This window comes from Ranitomeya imitator, chromosome 4 (genome assembly GCF_032444005.1).
Source record: "Ranitomeya imitator isolate aRanImi1 chromosome 4, aRanImi1.pri, whole genome shotgun sequence".
NCBI classification, from domain to species: domain Eukaryota; kingdom Metazoa; phylum Chordata; class Amphibia; order Anura; family Dendrobatidae; genus Ranitomeya; species Ranitomeya imitator.
The window spans coordinates 632,681,359-632,700,158 of record NC_091285.1 but is presented as its reverse complement, the minus strand read 5'-3'; the positions used below and the strand labels follow the sequence as shown (position 1 = coordinate 632,700,158).

General features: G+C 45.6%; 1 protein-coding gene across 1 annotated transcript in view; it reads right to left on the bottom strand.

Annotated features, from left to right (window-relative positions):
• Nucleotides 1–15,088: 15,088 nt before the first annotated feature.
• COLGALT1 (collagen beta(1-O)galactosyltransferase 1) overlaps nt 15,089–18,800 on the bottom strand; it is a 37,830-nt gene continuing 34,118 nt past the window's right edge. The window contains exons 11-12 of the mRNA XM_069766773.1: nt 18,361–18,567; nt 15,089–17,256 (exon numbers count right to left, since the gene is read on the bottom strand). Coding sequence (XP_069622874.1) covers nt 16,989–17,256; nt 18,361–18,567 — 475 coding nt within the window. The 3' untranslated portion in view covers nt 15,089–16,988. The remainder of the gene's footprint in view (nt 17,257–18,360; nt 18,568–18,800) is intronic.

The following is an 18,800-nucleotide window of genomic DNA, read 5'->3' as shown; positions in this document are numbered from 1 at the left end:
GCTCAGTGTTCAAACCATGTGCTTTCTTTTCCAGGAAATTTTCTGCTGCTGAGCGTAATTATGATGTGGGCAACCGAGAGTTGCTGGCCATGAAGTGGGCATTCGAGGAGTGGCGTCATTGGCTTGAGGGTGCTAAGCATCGCGTGGTGGTATTGACTGATCATAAGAACTTGACTTATCTCGAGTCTGCCAAGCGCTTGAATCCTAGACAGGCCCGTTGGTCGTTATTTTTTGCTCGTTTTGATTTTGTGATTTCATACCTTCCGGGCTCTAAAAATGTGAAGGCGGATGCTCTGTCTAGGAGTTTTGTGCCCGACTCTCCGGGGTTATCTGAGCCGGCGAGTATCCTCAAGGAAGGAGTCATTGTGTCTGCCATCTCCCCTGATTTGCGAAGAGTGTTGCAGAAATTTCAGGCTAATAAACCTGATCGTTGTCCGGCCGAGAAACTGTTCGTCCCTGATAGGTGGACTAGTAAAGTTATCTCTGAACTTCATTGTTCGGTGCTGGCCGGTCATCCAGGAATCTTTGGTACCAGGGAGTTGGTTGCTAGATCCTTCTGGTGGCCATCTCTGTCACGGGATGTGCGTGCTTTTGTGCAGTCCTGTGGAATTTGTGCTAGGGCTAAGCCCTGCTGTTCACGTGCCAGTGGGTTGCTTTTGCCCTTGCCGGTCCCGAAGAGGCCTTGGACACATATTTCGATGGATTTCATTTCTGACCTTCCCGTTTCTCAAAAAATGTCGGTCATTTGGGTGGTCTGTGATCGCTTTTCTAAAATGGTCCATCTGGTGCCCTTGGTTAAATTGCCTTCCTCCTCTGATTTGGTGCCTTTGTTCTTCCAGCATGTGGTTCGTTTACATGGCATTCCTGAGAATATTGTTTCTGACAGAGGTTCCCAGTTTGTCTCGAGGTTCTGGCGAGCCTTTTGTGGTAGGATGGGCATTGACCTATCTTTCTCCTCGGCCTTCCATCCTCAGACTAATGGCCAGACCGAACGAACCAATCAGACCTTGGAAACATATCTGAGATGTTTTGTTTCCGCTGACCAGGATGATTGGGTGTCATTTTTGCCGTTGGCTGAGTTCGCCCTTAATAATCGGGCCAGCTCGGCTACCTTGGTCTCTCCATTTTTCTGCAATTCTGGGTTCCATCCTCGTTTCTCTTCAGGACAGGTTGAGTCTTCGGACTGTCCTGGTGTGGATTCTGTGGTGGACAGGTTGCAGCAGATCTGGACTCAGGTAGTGGACAATTTGACCTTGTCCCAGGAGAAGGCTCAGCTTTTCGCTAATCGCAGACGCCGTGTGGGACCCCGACTTCGTGTTGGGGATTTGGTTTGGTTATCTTCTCGTCATATTCCTATGAAGGTTTCCTCTCCTAAATTTAAACCTCGTTTTATTGGTCCGTATAGGATTTCTGAGATTCTCAATCCGGTGTCTTTTCGTCTGACCCTCCCAGACTCCTTTTCCATACATAATGTATTCCATAGGTCGTTGTTGAGGAGATACGTGGCACCTATGGTTCCATCTGTGGAGCCTCCTGCCCCTGTTTTGGTGGAGGGGGAATTGGAGTATATTGTGGAGAAGATTTTGGATTCTCGTGTCTCTAGACGGAAACTCCAGTATCTGGTCAAATGGAAGGGTTATGCTCAGGAAGATAATTCCTGGGTTTTTGCCTCTGATGTCCATGCCCCAGATCTTGTTCGTGCCTTTCATGTGGCTCATCCTGGTCGGCCTGGGGGTTCTGGTGAGGGTTCGGTGACCCCTCCTCAAGGGGGGGGTACTGTTGTGAATTCTGTGGCTGAGTTCACTTCTGTGGTCACAAGTGGTATTGCAGTCTCTGGGCTTCCTCCCTCAGGTGTTTTGGTGAGCTCGTTGGCTGCCTTGCTATTTAGCTCCACCTGAGTCTGTCTTCCTTGCTCCTTGTCAATGTTCCAGTGTTGGATCTGAGCTACTGCATCTTTCCTTGGGCCTGCTGCTCTGCTAGATAAGTGCTTCTAGTTTGTTTTCTGTTTTTTTCTGTCCAGCTTGCTATTGTCTTTTGCTGGAAGCTCTGAGAAGCAGAGGGGTGCACCGCCGTGCTGTTAGTTCGGCACGGTGGGTCTTTTTGCCCCTTTGCGTGGTTTTCGTTTTAGGGTTTTTTGTAGACTGCATAGTTCTCTTTGCTATCCTCGCTCTGTCTAGAATATCGGGCCTCACTTTGCTGAATCTATTTCATTCCTACGTTTGTCTTTTCATCTTGCTAACAGTCATTATATGTGGGGGGCTGCCTATTCCTTTGGGGTATTTCTCTGAGGTAAGTCAGGCTTGTATTTCTATCTTCAGGCTAGTCAGCTCCTCAGGCAGTGCCGAGTTGCATAGGTAGTTGTTAGGCGCAATCCACTGCTGCTTATAGTTGTGTGAGGATAGATCAGGTACTGCAGTCTACAGAGATTCCACGTCTCAGAGCTCGTCCTATTGTTTTTGGTTATTGCCAGATCTCTGTATGTGCGCTGATTACTGCACGCTGTGTTGCCTGATTGCCAGCCATAACAGGGATGTGCGTTCTTTTGTGCAGTCCTGTGGGACTTGTGCTCGGGCTAAGCCCTGCTGTTCTTGTGCCAGTGGGTTGCTTTTGCCCTTGCCGGTCCCGAAGAGGCCCTGGACGCATATTTCTATGGATTTTATTTTGGATCTCCCTGTCTCTCAAAAGATGTCGGTCATTTGGGTGGTTTGTGATCGCTTCTCTAAGATGGTCCATTTGGTACCTTTGTCTAACTTGCCTTCCTCCTCTGATTTGGTGGCATTGTTTTTCCAGCATGTGGTTCGTTTACATGGCATTCCGGAGAACATCGTTTCGGACAGAGGTTCCCAGTTTGTTTCGAGGTTTTGGCGATCCTTTTGTGCTAGAATGGGCATTGATTTGTCTTTTTCCTCGGCTTTCCATCCTCAGACAAATGGCCAAACCGAACGAACTAATCAGACTTTGGAAACATATCTGAGATGCTTTGTTTCTGCTGATCAGGATGATTGGGTGTCCTTTTTGCCTTTGGCTGAGTTCGCCCTTAATAATCGGGCCAGCTCGGCTACTTTGGTTTCGCCATTTTTCTGCAATTCTGGTTTCCATCTTCGTTTCTCATCAGGGCAGGTTGAGTCTTCGGACTGTCCTGGTGTAGATACTGTGGTGGATAGGTTGCAGCAGATTTGGACTCACGTGGTGGACAATTTGACATTGTTTCAGGAGAAGGCTCAACGTTTCGCTAACCGCCGGCGCTGTGTGGGTCCCCGACTTCGTGTTGGGGATTTGGTTTGGTTGTCGTCTCGTTATGTTCCTATGTAGGTTTCCTCTCCTAAGTTTAAGCCTTGTTTCATTGGTCCGTATAAGATTTCTGAGGTTCTCAATCCTGTGTCATTTCGTTTGACCCTTCCAGCTTCTTTTGCCATCCATAATGTATTCCATAGGTCGTTGTTGCGGAGATACGTGGCGCCTGTGGTTCCATCCGTTGATCCTCCTGCTCCGGTGTTGGTTGAGGGGGAGTTGGAGTATGTGGTGGAGAAGATTTTGGATTCTCGTATTTTGAGACGGAAACTCCAGTACCTGGTCAAGTGGAAGGGTTATGGTCAGGAAGATAATTCCTGGGTCTTTGCCTCTGATGTTCATGCTGCCGATCTGGGTCGTGCCTTTCATTTGGCTCGTCCTGGTCAGCCTGGGGGCTCTGGTGAGGGTTCGGTGACCCCTCCTCAAGGGGGGGTACTGTTGTGAATTCTGTTGTCAAGCTCCCTCCTGTGGTCATGAATGGTACTTCGGCTGGTTTTGTCCATGGGCTTCCTCTGGTGGTTGTGAGTGGGGCTGCGGCTTCTGAGTTTCCTTCCACAGGTGACGAGGTTAATTTGTTAGCTGGCTGCTCTATTTAACTCCACTTAGATCATTGCTCCATGCCACCTGTCAATGTTCCAGTATCGGTCTAGTTCGCTCCTGGATCGTTCTTGTGACCTGTCTTCCCAGCAGAAGCTAAGTTCCTGCTTGTTTTTCTCTTGTTTGCTATTTTTCTGTCCAGCTTGCTATTTTGATTTTTGTCTTGCTTGCTGGAAGCTCTGGGACGCAGAGGGAGCGCCTCCGCACCGTGAGTCGGTGCGGAGGGTCTTTTTGCGCCCTCTGCGTGGTGTTTTTGTAGTTTTTGTGCTGACCGCAAAGTTACCTTTCATATCCTCTGTCTGTTCAGTAAGTCGGGCCTCACTTTGCTAAATCTATTTCATCTCTGTGTTTGTAATTTTGATCTTATCTCACAGTCATTATATGTGGGGGGCTGCCTTTTCCTTTGGGGAATTTCTCTGAGGCAAGGTAGGCTTTATTTTTCTATCTTTAGGGCTAGCTAGTTCCTTAGGCTGTGACGAGTTGCATAAGGAGCGTTAGGAGCAATCCACGGCTATTTCTAGTGTGTGTGATAGGATTAGGGATTGCGGTCAGCAGAGTTCCCACGTCCCAGAGCTTGTCCTGTATTATTAGTAACTATCAGGTCATTCCGTGTGCTTTTAACCACCAGGTCCATTATTGTCCTAACCACCAGGTCATAACAGTCCGGCCGCATATGTTCACGGACTAGGGGCTTAGCGGAAGGTACTGGAGAGCGACCGCTGCTGCCAGAAGACGGATCGCCGTTACCAGCTAAATCTCCTTGGACCAACACCGCACCAGCTGTTGACGGCGCTAACCACCCCCATGTGGTACCTGCATTCTGAAGAACTTCTGCCACTTTGTTTATTTACCCTGCATATTTTTCTCAATTGAACTGCCATTCCCTTGTTTAATCCTTTACCTTCCTGGAAGGCGTTAACCCCTTGTTAAAATTAAAACTGTTAAATCTGTTAACCCTTGCTCTGCCTTCTGTCTGTCCCTGCATCCTGCGACCTGCTTACAGGAGAACTTGCACAATTGGTGGCTGACTAAATATTTTTTATCCCCACTGTATGTGCTTGCCTTATTATACCTCATCAGTGCAAGGTATGGAAACATCTCCCAATAGACTAAAGGTACCGTAACACATAACGATATCGTTAACGATATCGTTGCTTTTTATGACGTAGCAACGATATCGTTAACGAAATCGTGACAGCGACCAACGATCAGGCCCCTGCTGGGAGATCGTTGGTCACTGGGGAATGATCAGGACTTTATTTCGTCGCTGGATCACCCGCTGACATCGCTGAATCGGCGTGTGTGACTCCGATCCAGCGATGTGTTCACTGGTAACCAGGGTAAACATCGGGTTACTAAGCGCAGGGCCGCGCTTAGTAACCCGATGTTTACCCTGGTTACCATTGTAAAAGTAAAAAAAAAAACAGTACATACTCACATTCCTGTCACGTCCTTCAGCATCAGCTTCCCTGCGTCCCCCAGTGTCAGCGCCGGCCGGCCGTAAAGCAGAGCACAGCGGTGACGTCACCGCTCTGCTTTCCGGCCAGCGCTTACACAGTGCAGGGAAGCTGACGCTGGGGGATGCGACAGGAATGTAAGTATGTAGTGTTTTTTTTTTTACTTTTACAATGGTAACCAGGGTAAACATTGGGTTACTAAGCGCGGCCCTGCGCTTAGTAACCCGATGTTTACCCTGGTTACCCGGGGACTTCGGCATCGTTGGTCGCTGGAGAGAGCTGTCTGTGTGACAGCTCTCCAGCGACCACACAACGACTTACCAACGATCACGGCCAGGTCGCATCGCTGGTCGTGATTGTTGGTAAATCGTTAAGTGTAACGGTACCTTAAGGGTGGAGGTCAAACAAGCTACCCAGTAGCAATAACATGGAGATTGGGTTCAGTTTTGTCTTTCTATCATTGTACTGAGTGATCATGCACTAACATCAGCCACCCACTGTGCACAGATCAGCTATTTTATGTCTGTAGTTTCTGACACTTTTTTGAGGGGGAGAAAAAGATAAAAAATAAACGCAAAAATCTAGGTCTTCACCAAAGGACAGGAGACAACTCTGGTCACAATGCAGACCTGAAGAAGATGCAAGAGAGAAATGTTCTCATTACACCCATATCCACCCTGGTGATAACCCCTCTTGGATCTATCAACAAAAAAAAACAATGACTCCTAATTAAATACAAATGTTATGTTGTAAAAAAAAAAAAGAAAAGAGGCTCAATTTATAGACTACATGACCGGGACAAGTGTTAGAAAGGGCACAGCTGCTGAAGGAGGGAGATCACAACATGTCTTTTACAATAAGCTCTTCTCTACAGCCCACCAACATAAAGTGAGACCAGCATGTTCAGGAGGACTATTGATTTATGAAAAAAAGTTCAAACAAGAAACTTTGGAACATATTTCATTAGAGAAATTTGCTTTTTTTTCCTCCTCCTTGACTGATCTTTTAATCTCAAAATTCTCAGTTCATGGGTAAAATCTGTATTTTGTGAATACAGATTTTCCCATTACTGAGACAGAAGGTGACAGTTGGAGCTCATATAGTTCTATGGAGAACTAACTGTTTCAGAACTTTGCAGCAAATTGTGTCTTCCTCTAGCTCCTCCCCCTCCATAGAATGTTAACCCCTTACCGACATTGGACGTACTATACCGTCCGATGTCGGCTCCCCTGCTTTGATGCAGGGCTCCGCGGTGAGTCCGCACCAAAGCCGGGACATGTCAGCTGTTTTGAACATCGCGATCTGCCCGCACCTATTAACTAGTTAAATGCCGCTGTCAAACGCAGACAGCGGCATTTAACTACCGCTTCCGGCCGGGCGGCCGGAAATGACATCATCGCCGACCCCCGTCACATGATCGGGGGTCGGCGATACGTCTCCATTGTAACCATAGAGGTCCTCGAGACCTCTATGGTTACTGATCGCCGGTGGCTGTGAGCGCCACCCTGTGGTCGGCGCTCACAGCACACCTCCATTTCTGCTACATAGTAGCGATCAGCAGATCGCTGCTATGTAGCAGAGGCGATCGTGCTGTGCCAGCTTCTAGCCTCCCATGGAGGCTATTGAAGCATGGCAAAAGTAAAAAAAAAAAAGTTGAAAAAAATGTTAAAAAAATAAAAAATATATAAAAGTTGAAATCACCCCCCTTTCGCCCCAATCAAAATAAATCAATAAAAAAATATAAAATCTACGCATACTTGGTATCGCCGCGCTCAGAATCGCCCGATCTATCAACTAAAAAAAAGCATTAACCTGATCGCTAAACAACGTAGCGGGAAAAAAATTCGAAACGCCAGAATTACGTTTTTTTGGTCGCCGCGACATTGCATTTAAATGCAATAACGGGCGATCAAAAGAACGTATCTGCACCGAAATGCTATCATTAAAAACGTCATCTCGGCACGCAAAAAATAAGCCCTCAACCGACCCCAGATCACGAAAAATGGAGACGCTACGAGTATCGGAAAATGGCGCAATTTTTTATTTTTTTTTAGCAAAGTTTGGAATTTTTTTTCACCACTTAGGTAAAAAATAACCTAGTCATGTTTGGTGTCTATGAACTCGTACTGACCTGGAGAATCATAATATCAGTTTTAGCATTTAGTGAACCTAGCAAAAAAGCCAAACAAAAAACAAGTGTGGGACTGCACTTTTTTTGCAATTTCACCGCACTTGGAATTTTTTTTCCCGTTTTCTAGTACACGACATGGTAAAACCAATGATGTCGTTCAAAAGTACAACTCGTCCCGCAAAAAATAAGCCCTCACATGGCCAAATTGACAGAAAAATAAAAAAGTTATGGCTCTGGGAAGGAGGGGAGCGAAAAACGAACACGGAAAAACAAAAAATCCCACGGTCATGAAGGGGTTAAAAGCACCAAGTGCCATCTCCTATTTCAGTAATAGGAAAAATCTCTCATCACTGAGTACAGATTTTACCCATGAATTGAGAGTGAAAGATCAATCCAGGAGGAGAAAGAAACAGATTTCTCTGATAACTTATATTACAAAGTTGCATGTGTACTATTAATTTCTGAAATAAGAATGAAAAATGGTTACTCTTTAAATTTAATGAAACCCCAGGGTAGTCATCCCATAAGCCCACAACTTTTGAATCAAATTCAATTTACACAAATTGTTAGACCAAAGTCCACACAAATGGGTATCAGAACCACACAAGCCATGGAACTACAGATGCATGTCCCCCCCTGTCGAATATCACAGCCTTTTGCTCCCTAAATCTTGCAAACCCTTGATTTACAAATCCAGCGAAACCCTTAACATCCATATGCCCATGTGTAAGACCGCTAAAAGGTGGAATATACTGTTTAATGGCTTTAGTAAAGAAAACCTTTCCTCTGGTTTCCCATCGGTTGATCTTCTCTGTAAAAATATTTATTTGGATATGTGCACCCGGCTGGGTCTTCCACCATGACAATGACTGAAACACAGGAGTGGCTCCGCAAGAAGCATTTCCAGGTCCTGGAGTGGCCTAGCCAGTCTCCAGACCTGAACCCAATAGAAAGTTTTTGGAGGGAGCTGAAACTCAATGTTGTTCAGCGACAGCCCCGAAACCTGAAAAATCTGGAGAAGATCTATATGGAGGAGTGGGCAAAAATCCCTGCTGCAGTGTGTGAAAACTTGTCCAATATCTACAGGAAACATTTAGAGCCGTTACAAACAATTTAACATTAGAATTTAACATCATAGAACAACATTATCTTATTGAATCAAGCAAAGAATTTAAAACAACACTGTACACCCTTAGGCTGCCGTCACACTAGCAGTATTTGGTCAGTATTTTACATCAGTATTTCTCAGCCAAAACCAGGAGTGGGTGATAAATGCAGAAGTGGTGCATATGTTTCTATTATACTTTTCCTCTAATTGTTCCACTCCTGGTTTTGGCTACAAATACTGATGTAAAATACTGACCAAATACTGCTAGTGTGACGGCAGCCTTACGGTGTGTAAGGGAACATAAAACTGCTCATTAACACCATTTAATAATACATTACGGTGGAACTCAATTTACAATGTATTTTTTTTAACTTGATGATTTATTAATACTGTTAGCATGAAGGATTTAACCTGAAGATGGAGAAGCTGCCGCGATCAATACGGTCGCAAGCAGCAGCAAAGGAACGAAGAGGCTCGGCATCCCCTAAAAAAAGAGGCCATATACAGCTCTGGCAAAAATTAAGAGACCACTGAAAAATGTTCAGTTTGTCTGATTTTCATCTTTATAGGTATATTTTTGAGTAAAATGTAAATTGTTCTTTTAGTCTATAAACTTCTGACAACACATCTCCGAATTTCCAAGCAATAAATTTTGTATTTTTTTTCCGACAAAAAATAGTCAACATAAAAAAAAAAAACCAACAAAAAACAGTGCTTTCAGACCTCAAATAATGCAAAGAAAACAAGTTCATAATCATTTAGAAACAATACTAATGTTTTAACTTAGGAAGAATTGAGAAATCAATATTTTGTGGAATAACCATGATTTTTAATCACAGCTTTCATGCGTCTTGGCATGCTTCTGGATCACCCCACTCGGTACCTGCGGTTCACAGGGGGATGTCACGGTGGCTGACGCAGTCCATGGCCCTGGGATGTCCGTGTAAAAGGGGAAAGGTCTTAAAGGGATAGAGTTTATGTTTGTGATGCCACATGTGGTATTCGGTCAGGGTGACCTTTAAGGGGTCCGCTGGGGTGATGTTATGGCAGCTAGAAGGTATACCTTCCCACAGGTGAAGTATGTCCCCAGGGCTTCCCGATGAGTAGATGGTGGATGGTGAGAGGTGCAGAGAAGAACGAGGACAAAAGGTTGCAGTCTATACCTTTTACTGAAGTCTTCAGCATCCTCAGTCCATGGCACCAGACCACAGGGCAGGCAGCGTCCGGCCGGTTTGGAGGCAAATCCAGAGGCCCTTATCCAGGTGGAAATCAGTAGCCTTCCCTTGCGCTGCGGTGGTGTAGTCCCTTACTGCCTATGGCTTCACATAAGGGTCTCACAGGTGTGGCGTTTCGCTCTCTCTGTCCCCCATATAGGATAGGACAAAACCCGTATGACTGGTGACTTGAGTCTGTTTATAGGGTCTCTTAGATAACCCGGCTCTGTAGGTGTCACCGTGCCTCCTGAATGTAGGTGCAGACGGGTAACCTGCAATTAGCTGTCCTGCCTTACTCCCTCTGTGTTCCGGCTACCGGGATTTTGCGCCTCAGGAGCCAGCCTGAGCGGAGCTGGTCCCCTTCTGGTATCCTCTCCTTTGCTTCGACTTCCTTCATGCTCGCTGCAATACAATTCTGCCTTTCAATGTCTCTTCCCGGGAGCTGCAGCTCTGAGGGCATGCACAGCTCCGTTAACCTTCTGTCCTCCTCAGACTCTGGTCTGGAACTCACTGAGCTGAGCCCAGCCAGCAACTGACTAACTTTCCCGACAGACTACCAGTTATATCTATGTGGGGAGTGACCTAATAAATAGGAGCAGAAGCTCCCCCTGGTGGCCTGGAGTGTGAATGTGTTGCATGTTTCTGATACCAGGATGCAGTTATCCTTTCTTGCTTCCAAACGTAGCATCACTCTCCCCGAGAGGAAAGCAATACCACTGTGACGACCAGGACCCTGGGGCGCCGCACTTCCCACCAGTCTTTCACACTGCTTCTGGTGCAAAAATGTAAGCAGTTCTTCTTTGTTTGATGGCTTGTGACTATCCATCATCCTCTTGATTACATTCCAGAGGTTTTCAATGGGGTTCAGGTCTGGAGATTGGGCTGCCCATGACAGGGTTTTGATGTGGCGGTCTCTTAATTTTTGCCAGAGCTGTATATACTGAGTGCCCCAGTGATGGATCTTTGCCCATAAGTGGAAGCCTACTGGTCTCGGAGGCCTACTGCTACAGGCAACACGAATGAAGGAGACCTAACCAGGAGTCTACACATTTACAAAAATTAGTTCAGGCACTAACAAAGTGGCATCTGTTTCACCACAGTAGAAATAGTATAATTGGGACCGACATCTCTTCCACTACAGCCAACCCTGCAGAAGGACACCCAACCAGGGGTGTTCACATTTCCAAAAATTAGTGGCAGACATCAACATAGTGGCATCAGCCATGACCCAGTTTCCATAGGACAGCAAACAATCACTCACTGAGCGGTAGAATTGTGACAACTGCTACAAACATCCCCAGAAGAGCCAGGCACAGGAGAGACGTCCCCACCATCACTAACAGGCAAGAGTTTGATAGTTGCGTACTTAGCTGTCACTCACAGTTGCTGATGACGGGGAGGAGGCCTTTGCTCATAGCCTGGCCCTCCATTTACGGGCAATCCCCAGGACTGTCAGGCTGCGCTACAAATGGTGGTGGATGTGTGCACCTTCCTAAACAACCAATGAGGTGTTTAATTACCTTGAAAATTAGCACCAGTCACGTGCTAGTAGGCTATGTGTATCTGACCCTGAAACAACACAGGCCCAAAAGAGGGTGGTGAATGGAATGAGAAATGATGTCCCAGATGTGCTCGTTTGGATTCAGGTCTGCGGAACGGGCATGCCAGTACATACCATCAATGCCCTCATCATGCTGAAACCGCTGACACACTTCAGCCACATGATGTCTCTTATAGTCATGAATAAGAAAGAACTCTGGGCCCAGTGCACCTGCATACGGTCTCAGAATGGATCTGAGGATCTCATCCCAGTACCTAATGGCAGTCAGGGTACCTCTGGTTGGCACGTGGAGGGCTGTGCAGCCCTTTAAAGAAATGCTTCCCTACACCATTAGTGACTCACTATGAAACTGGTCATACTGTAGGATGTTGCAGGCAGCAGAACATTCTCCATGGCATCTCCAGACTCTATCCCGTCTGTCACATGTGCTCAGTGTGAACCTTTTCTCATCAATGAAGTGTACAGCTCGCGAATGTCAAATGTGCCAATCATGGCGTTCTCTGGCAAATGTCAATCGCCCTGCAAGCACAACATCCACTTGTGTATGTCAGGCCCGCATACCACCCTCATGGAGTCTATTTCACAGCTTGAGCAGACACATGGATATTAGTGGCCTGCTGGAGGTCATTTTGCAGGGCTTTGGCACTGCTCCTCCTGTTCAGTAGTGGTCCTACTACTACGTTGTTGCCCTCCTATGGCCCCCTTCACATCTCATGGTATCTGCTTCATGCTCTGGACGCTGCACTGACAGACACCGCTATCCTTCTTGCCATAGCTCACATTGATGTGCCATCCTGGTTGAGCTGCACTGATTAACTTCTGTGGGTTGTAGACACCGATTCATGCTACTGTACAGTACCTCTAGCAGTGAGAGCAATGACAAAATACAAAAGTGACCAAAACAACAGCCAAAACGGATGAGAACAGAGAAATGGTCTCGTTTATAGGGGTGGTCTTGCTAATTTCCTATCATTTCTACATGATGTCTGTTCCAATGATTCACAATCGGTGTTGCTTCATAACTGGAGAGGTTGACTTCACAGAAGTCTGATTGACTTGAGTTACATTGTGTTAATTGTTCCCTTTGTTTTTTTTAGTAGTGTATATTTCCCTTTAAAATGCAATCTACATCAGTTTTAACCTTTAAAAGCAGTATTCCCAAAATCTAAAGTGATCCCTTATCAAAATAAGAGATAACTTACACAGGTCCAATTGCAGGACTGTAAGCAGGTGGAAGAATGGAACAGGGATACACCTGGCAGAAATTAACAATTTACTGCGACTATTTAACTTAACAGAAAGATTATTATCACAACTAACTCACATGAACAAAGCATTCACATTACTATTCACAGGCACACAATTATATATACAGAGATACATTAATGCACAACATGAAATAGGTCTTCAACTGTAGCTTAGGATTCATAGGTCAACTTCTGTCTGGCATAGAGGTAACAAGCAATGTATTGGCGGGAGCAGTCACTAAAGCGAATCTGCAAATTTTCGGCTCCTGACAAAACCCGCTGCTTAGTCTCACTAGCCGCACAATTTCCTGATCAAGTCCATCAGCTCTCTCTGGGTCGCTCTGGCATCAATCAGACCCTGTGTGATCTGCAGTACTCTCTCTGCCCACGCTCGGTACTGTAAGTCTCTGATGAAAGTGATGGCCTGTCTCACACGTCACCTCTAATCACCAGCCCAGGCTTGGGCCTCTGTGGTACTTGACCACCAATGAATGTCTCCTTGGTCCGTATCAACGGGGGCTGGTCCTTGGCTGTTGATCGGCGTCGTTCGGGTCTTCGGTGCTTGACCATCGACAGGTGAAGTCTGGACCTTGACTGGCTTGGCTCTGGTTTTCGGTGCGTGACCATCGTCATCCAAGTCTTGGCTTTGCTGGTACCCACAACTGTCACGACTGCTGGAGCTGCAGCAGGAGCAATGGTCACTACCCTTGGCGCCAAAATCTTCTCTGCTTTTGTATCAAAGGCTGGCTTAGTCATCTGACCTGGAGCACTAACTAATTCAGTCCCTCCTGCAACTTCTCTCCTTCTGATCAGTTCTGCAGGGTTTTGTTCAGGCCTGGAAGCCGCACAGCTTTTCAGCATATTATCCCATGCTCGTTTCTCCTACAGAAACCCCAGTGATCCGAAGAACAGGGTCCTTGCATGGAGTGGAGGTGCATATGCTCGACCTCAGCTTGTCTAGGGAACATCCAGGGGTAGTTGAGCATTTGCAGCCAAGAACCTTATAAATGCTTCTGGGCTAAATGCTCTATAATACCCATGTGAAAATAGGGGTCCATAAAAGTGGCTGTCTGGTCCAAAATCATAAGTTTCCAGTCACTGTGACTGCAGACTTATGAATGCTTCCAGCACCAGAACTGTGCGCTGCGGGGTTTCGCTGGTTTCTGAACCGGGATCGGTGGGTACATCTACGTTATACACTCCCCGGGGACACAGCCTCGCTCAATGCAAGTGTATGGAGTGAAGCCACGACCACTAGTCACGTTCTAACCGGCAATGTGTATAACACATATGTACCCGCCACTTCCAGCTCAGAAACCAGCGAATCCCAGCAGCGCACAGTGCACATGTTTGGGCGTGGGGGGGAAGGGGATTCATGTGTGGTCACTCACAGAGTGACCACAGACTCATCATTTTGTACCAGACAACCCCTTTAAGCCCACTCTGGTAACAGGGACCAGCACTGCCTGCTGCATCCTTTAAGTACATGGTCGCCACTGGATGTGCTGCAGTTGTACAACACGTTTACTTTTCTAAAGAACTTATTATATGATAGTCTCAAAGCCATAAAACATTTTTTTGTAAAAATTGTTTATTGGAAAAGCACAAAAATATATAAAATCTCTGTAAACAGGTGTCTGTCAGTACTGGGCTCGAGAGTATTTAGTCACACACCTAAATAGTCTCTTCTGCCTTTCTTTGTCACCAGTACAAGTCTGTAAAAGTCATTTAAAAAATAAGAATTTGTATTTTGCTACTTCAAAAAAACACTGCAAGAGAAAGCATCAAAAGTTATGACTAGTCAAACAATGTAGTACATTCTTGTGGCCTACAGGGGTCACTGTTGCCTGACCAGGACAACCCCTTTCTAAATGTTGCATTAGGACATATGGGGAGGGAGGCCACCGGGTAGGTTCATCTGACGTCCATGAGGCAGAACTGCTAACGTATCACATGTAATACTGCATTTCACCTGCAGGGTTGCTGTAGGAGGAGTACATGTCTGGCTGCAGCTTATCTTAGAGGTGTCAATCATAATGCACAAATATCAGTTACATTTATTGCCACCGTTATTTATATAACATAAAATGGGAACAAAGCCTATACAAGGGAAGGAGAAAAACAACTTTCTTTTCCGCTTCTCTGATTTGTTCCAGATTTCCTACTTTCCCCTGTTGGGAACCTTTCCATTTTATATTTGGCAAGACCAGAAAATAGAAACCTCAAAAATAAAAAAACATACAAAAAAAACATGGCCAAGTAAAAGAAGCAGTAATGTGTTGTATGACGGGAGAATAAGTATTAACAAAAAAAACAAAAACAAACAAACAAACAAAAAAAAAACACCATCTAGGATCCATGTCTGAGCTGCAGAACCAGAAACATTTTATCTTCCCTTTTATGCAATGTAATAAATCCTCAGAGTGTTAGAAGTTATAGGCCGGGATGAAAGAAAAAAAAAAAAACACTACTGTTGCTTAAGTCAAGTTTTTATGTTAAAGATATTTAATTAAAAAAAATACAATCTTGTGTGCTTTTTCCCAATAAAATCTATATAAATTTTTTTTAGAACCCATGACATGTTCATACTGGCCATCGGGGCTTCTTTTAGGCTCCTGTTTAAGGAAACAACACATGTACATCATTATACAGAAATAAGCCATAGGTCACGTTCTGATGATGGTTTTTCCTTTCGGACACTGCAAGAAGCTTTTTGACTTAAGAAAAACGTGACAAATTCAGTCCTGTAACGTGTGTAACTCTGAAGGCTTAGCATCATGTCTGAGGAGATGGAAGAAACAAACGTCTGGAACTTGCCCAAGACAGAGGATTCTAGGCAGACTGTCCACACAAAATGACTGTTCAAACCAAGCACAGGCGCTCCATGGATCCTTGGCGCGTCTGAACAGTTTTCCGCCTCTCTCTTACAGCTCTGACTTTACAGGTGTCAGATGAGGGCAATCAAGAAATAGAAGGGCGGACATAGGTGTCAAAGTAGTAAGTGGTATTGTCTGGCCCCCGTCATGGTACACCAAGCGTCTGTACTTGGTTTGACCAGTCATTTTGTGCTGACAGACTGCGGTGACGTCCACCTGTTGAGCGGATTAGTGAAACCTATGGAAGTACAATGCTGACTTACCATGGAGGAAGTAAACCGGCTGCTGATAAGAGTCTATAGCAAGGAGTCACTGAGCACCAGGCTTTTACCATTAGTCTCTCTTTTTTTTTTTTAGCAAAGGAGGGCACGTTATTATATACAGTGTCATTACTGCAGAAGCCTAATTGAAAACATTTCTTAAAACAGAAGTAAAAAGATTTGGTTAAAAGGGTCAGTATTTCAAGGTCGCCAACAAAACGGCTAGGGAAATCGGAGAGGAGCCATGACTGCAAATAATCCAGCCTTCCTCTAAGGTTGGGGGGGTCACATACAGAGGACGGCGCACATGCAGCCAAGGGGTACCAAGCAATAAATGTAACCCCAGCCTTAGAATAGAAGAGCAGTAACCAATTAGGACCTGCGGGTGGCGCTGGTGCGATTGATTCATACCAAGATTTACCACATGACTATTATACCCCATATGTAGTAGACACATGATTTGTTAAATACCTGGTACTGGGGTCATTAAGGTTTAATTACAATTGTGTCACTTATTCACTTCATTTATGGGTGCAGACGGACATACCAACATGGCATCCCACTATGCGGTCATGAAGGCCCCCCTATTCTGCGCTATGGCAGCGTTCACATAAACGGGCCACTAAGAGCCGGTCAGTTTACTAAGGCACAAGGATCCTGGCCTGTCATGGCATGAGGTACGCTCAATATCTTTATCATGATCAGATCACTGTGGGATGTACGGAAAGACAACCCATCATACAAGTCCTTGGGTGCTACCTAAGCAGCTGGGTGACCCATCATACCAGTCCTTGGTGGTACCTAAGTAGCTGGGTGAGAACACAAGATCTTCGTACAGATCTGATCACATCCATCACCATTCATTCTCCGGCCATAACTATATCTCTCCAGTACAGCCCAGCTGCTGGTTTTCCTGACGTACACTGGGTAGGAAGCCATTTCATTTGCACATACTGTATAACTATATAAATAACATTAATTATTAATTAACCCAGAGCGGAAACTATCCCATTTTTTAGTTAAAAAGCACCAGTTCCCTCAGAGATGTAACAGTTCCCCGCATAGATGTTCCACTTGCCCCCCAAAAGGGAAAAGAAGGGTAGTCCTCTGAACGGACCAGGCTTTGGTCTCCCAAAAAAGGTCCACTTGCCCAGCCGTGCCTCATCCTCAGTCTCAAGCATATCCCTAAACAAAGAGCCCAGGCGTTGTATGGGTGGTTCCTCGTATGTCGTGGACATTGTGAAGGTCATAGCTCATCCCGGGCAGCGTTGTCAAAAGGTGATCGGAGAGAAGGGGTGTTCAGAGCTTCACTGCGGAGCTTCTCCTGTTGTTGGGTCTTTCGCGATTTGGCCCGATCCCAGTCGGTTATTTCAGTCACGTTGTCCCACAACACAGAGGTCTCAGTGTCGCTTATGTAGCCCTCATCGCCGGTGTAATGTGTGGGGTAAATTAGCAGCGGCTCCACGGAGAAGGCACGGAGGTTACGGGACGAGAACTGAGAGGAGTAGTCATCGCTGAAACATAAGAAACAGGAATCAAAGTTATGGCCCGGTCATTATGGCTCCCTGTAGACGGGCCGCACAGCCTCTGCTACGGCGAACAATACACAGTGGAGGATCTGCGACAGGACAGACGTCGTATACCCTTATACCAGAGTGTTGTGAGGTCTCTAGATTGGACATTGTGAACAGCGCTGCATAAATGATGGACTATAGCAGCAGAAAACAGCATCATGGTCAAGCTCCATGCTGACTATTTCCACCTAGCTCTGCTCGGAAAACCGCTTCGACTTTTCTTCCGTTCCCAACAAATTTAACAATCTTTTATTGGCACCGGATTATTGCCATCCCATCTGAGAGCAACGTGATGTAGGGGCAGAAACCCAGATTTCAGTGATGTGTCACTTACTGGGCTGCGTGTAGTTTTAATAAAATCCATTTTCTATGTGCTGATAGGAGACGTCTGGGGACATTCACAATTATATTTTTAGGTCAATGGTGCATTCATAGAATCCCCGTTTCAAGGCAGAACCAGACCCAGTGGTGTTACTGGGGGAGCGGATCTGGGTTTGCTATACTGGGGTCACCAGGCAATCACAGCTGCCATCATTCATTACATATTGCTCATTGAGTTAAGTGTAAGCAGGTGATTTGCTAGGGCCACATCTGATACTCGGGCACCGGACTTAGCTGTGCTTACAGCTGCCACCTGTAGCTATTAAACAATCACTCTGCAGCCATGTACCAGAGACGGGCGGTCATTTATTGGTCTGTTTAGTCGGGCGACCGGAATGCTATGTGTAATAATCAATCATTAATACGATCAGTCTATTCACATAGTTATCAGCAGCACAGACATGCTGCCAAAAACTATTTTAATGCCAGGATGAACAATTCAAAAGTCACCAAAAATGCCTTTTGGATGTATACACAAGCCGATAATCAGCAAACGTTCTAACGACCGCTCATCTCCGATTATCGGCTTGTCTTCTTTGGCCTTTCGATTGTTCATTTCTTGCTGTGTCAGTAGTGAACACTTTTTCTTTCTATACACTGAGGATTAGGAAAAAGCCCCTTTCTTCGGCTCCGTAAACCTGGAAAGTAGAAAGGTGCACTTACATGGGGTGCTTATCATACATGACAGGCAGGAACTCATCCACCGGAAGCATCTTTTTTAGAGGTTCAGCATCAAGAAGCTTCTTGGCCCCTTGCAGGGAGATGAGGTATCCCAGAGTCCAGTAGGAGTAGTCAGAGACCACCAGATTTCGGACCCCAGAGACCGGCTCCTCAGGCTCATCCACCTGCATTCGCTTTCTGCCTAAATAACTGCAAGAGAAGGGATATCGTTAGGAAACAATCATCATTCATATCATTCTAAAACAATCCACAGTGAGGAGATTGGAACAAAACAAAATCCTCTAAACTGCATGCTCGCAAACGCCAGAAGCCTGACAAACAAGATGGAAGAACTAGAAGCAGAAATATCTACAGGTAACTTTGACATAGTGGGAATAACCGAGACATGGTTAGATGAAAGCTATGACTGGGCAGTTAACTTA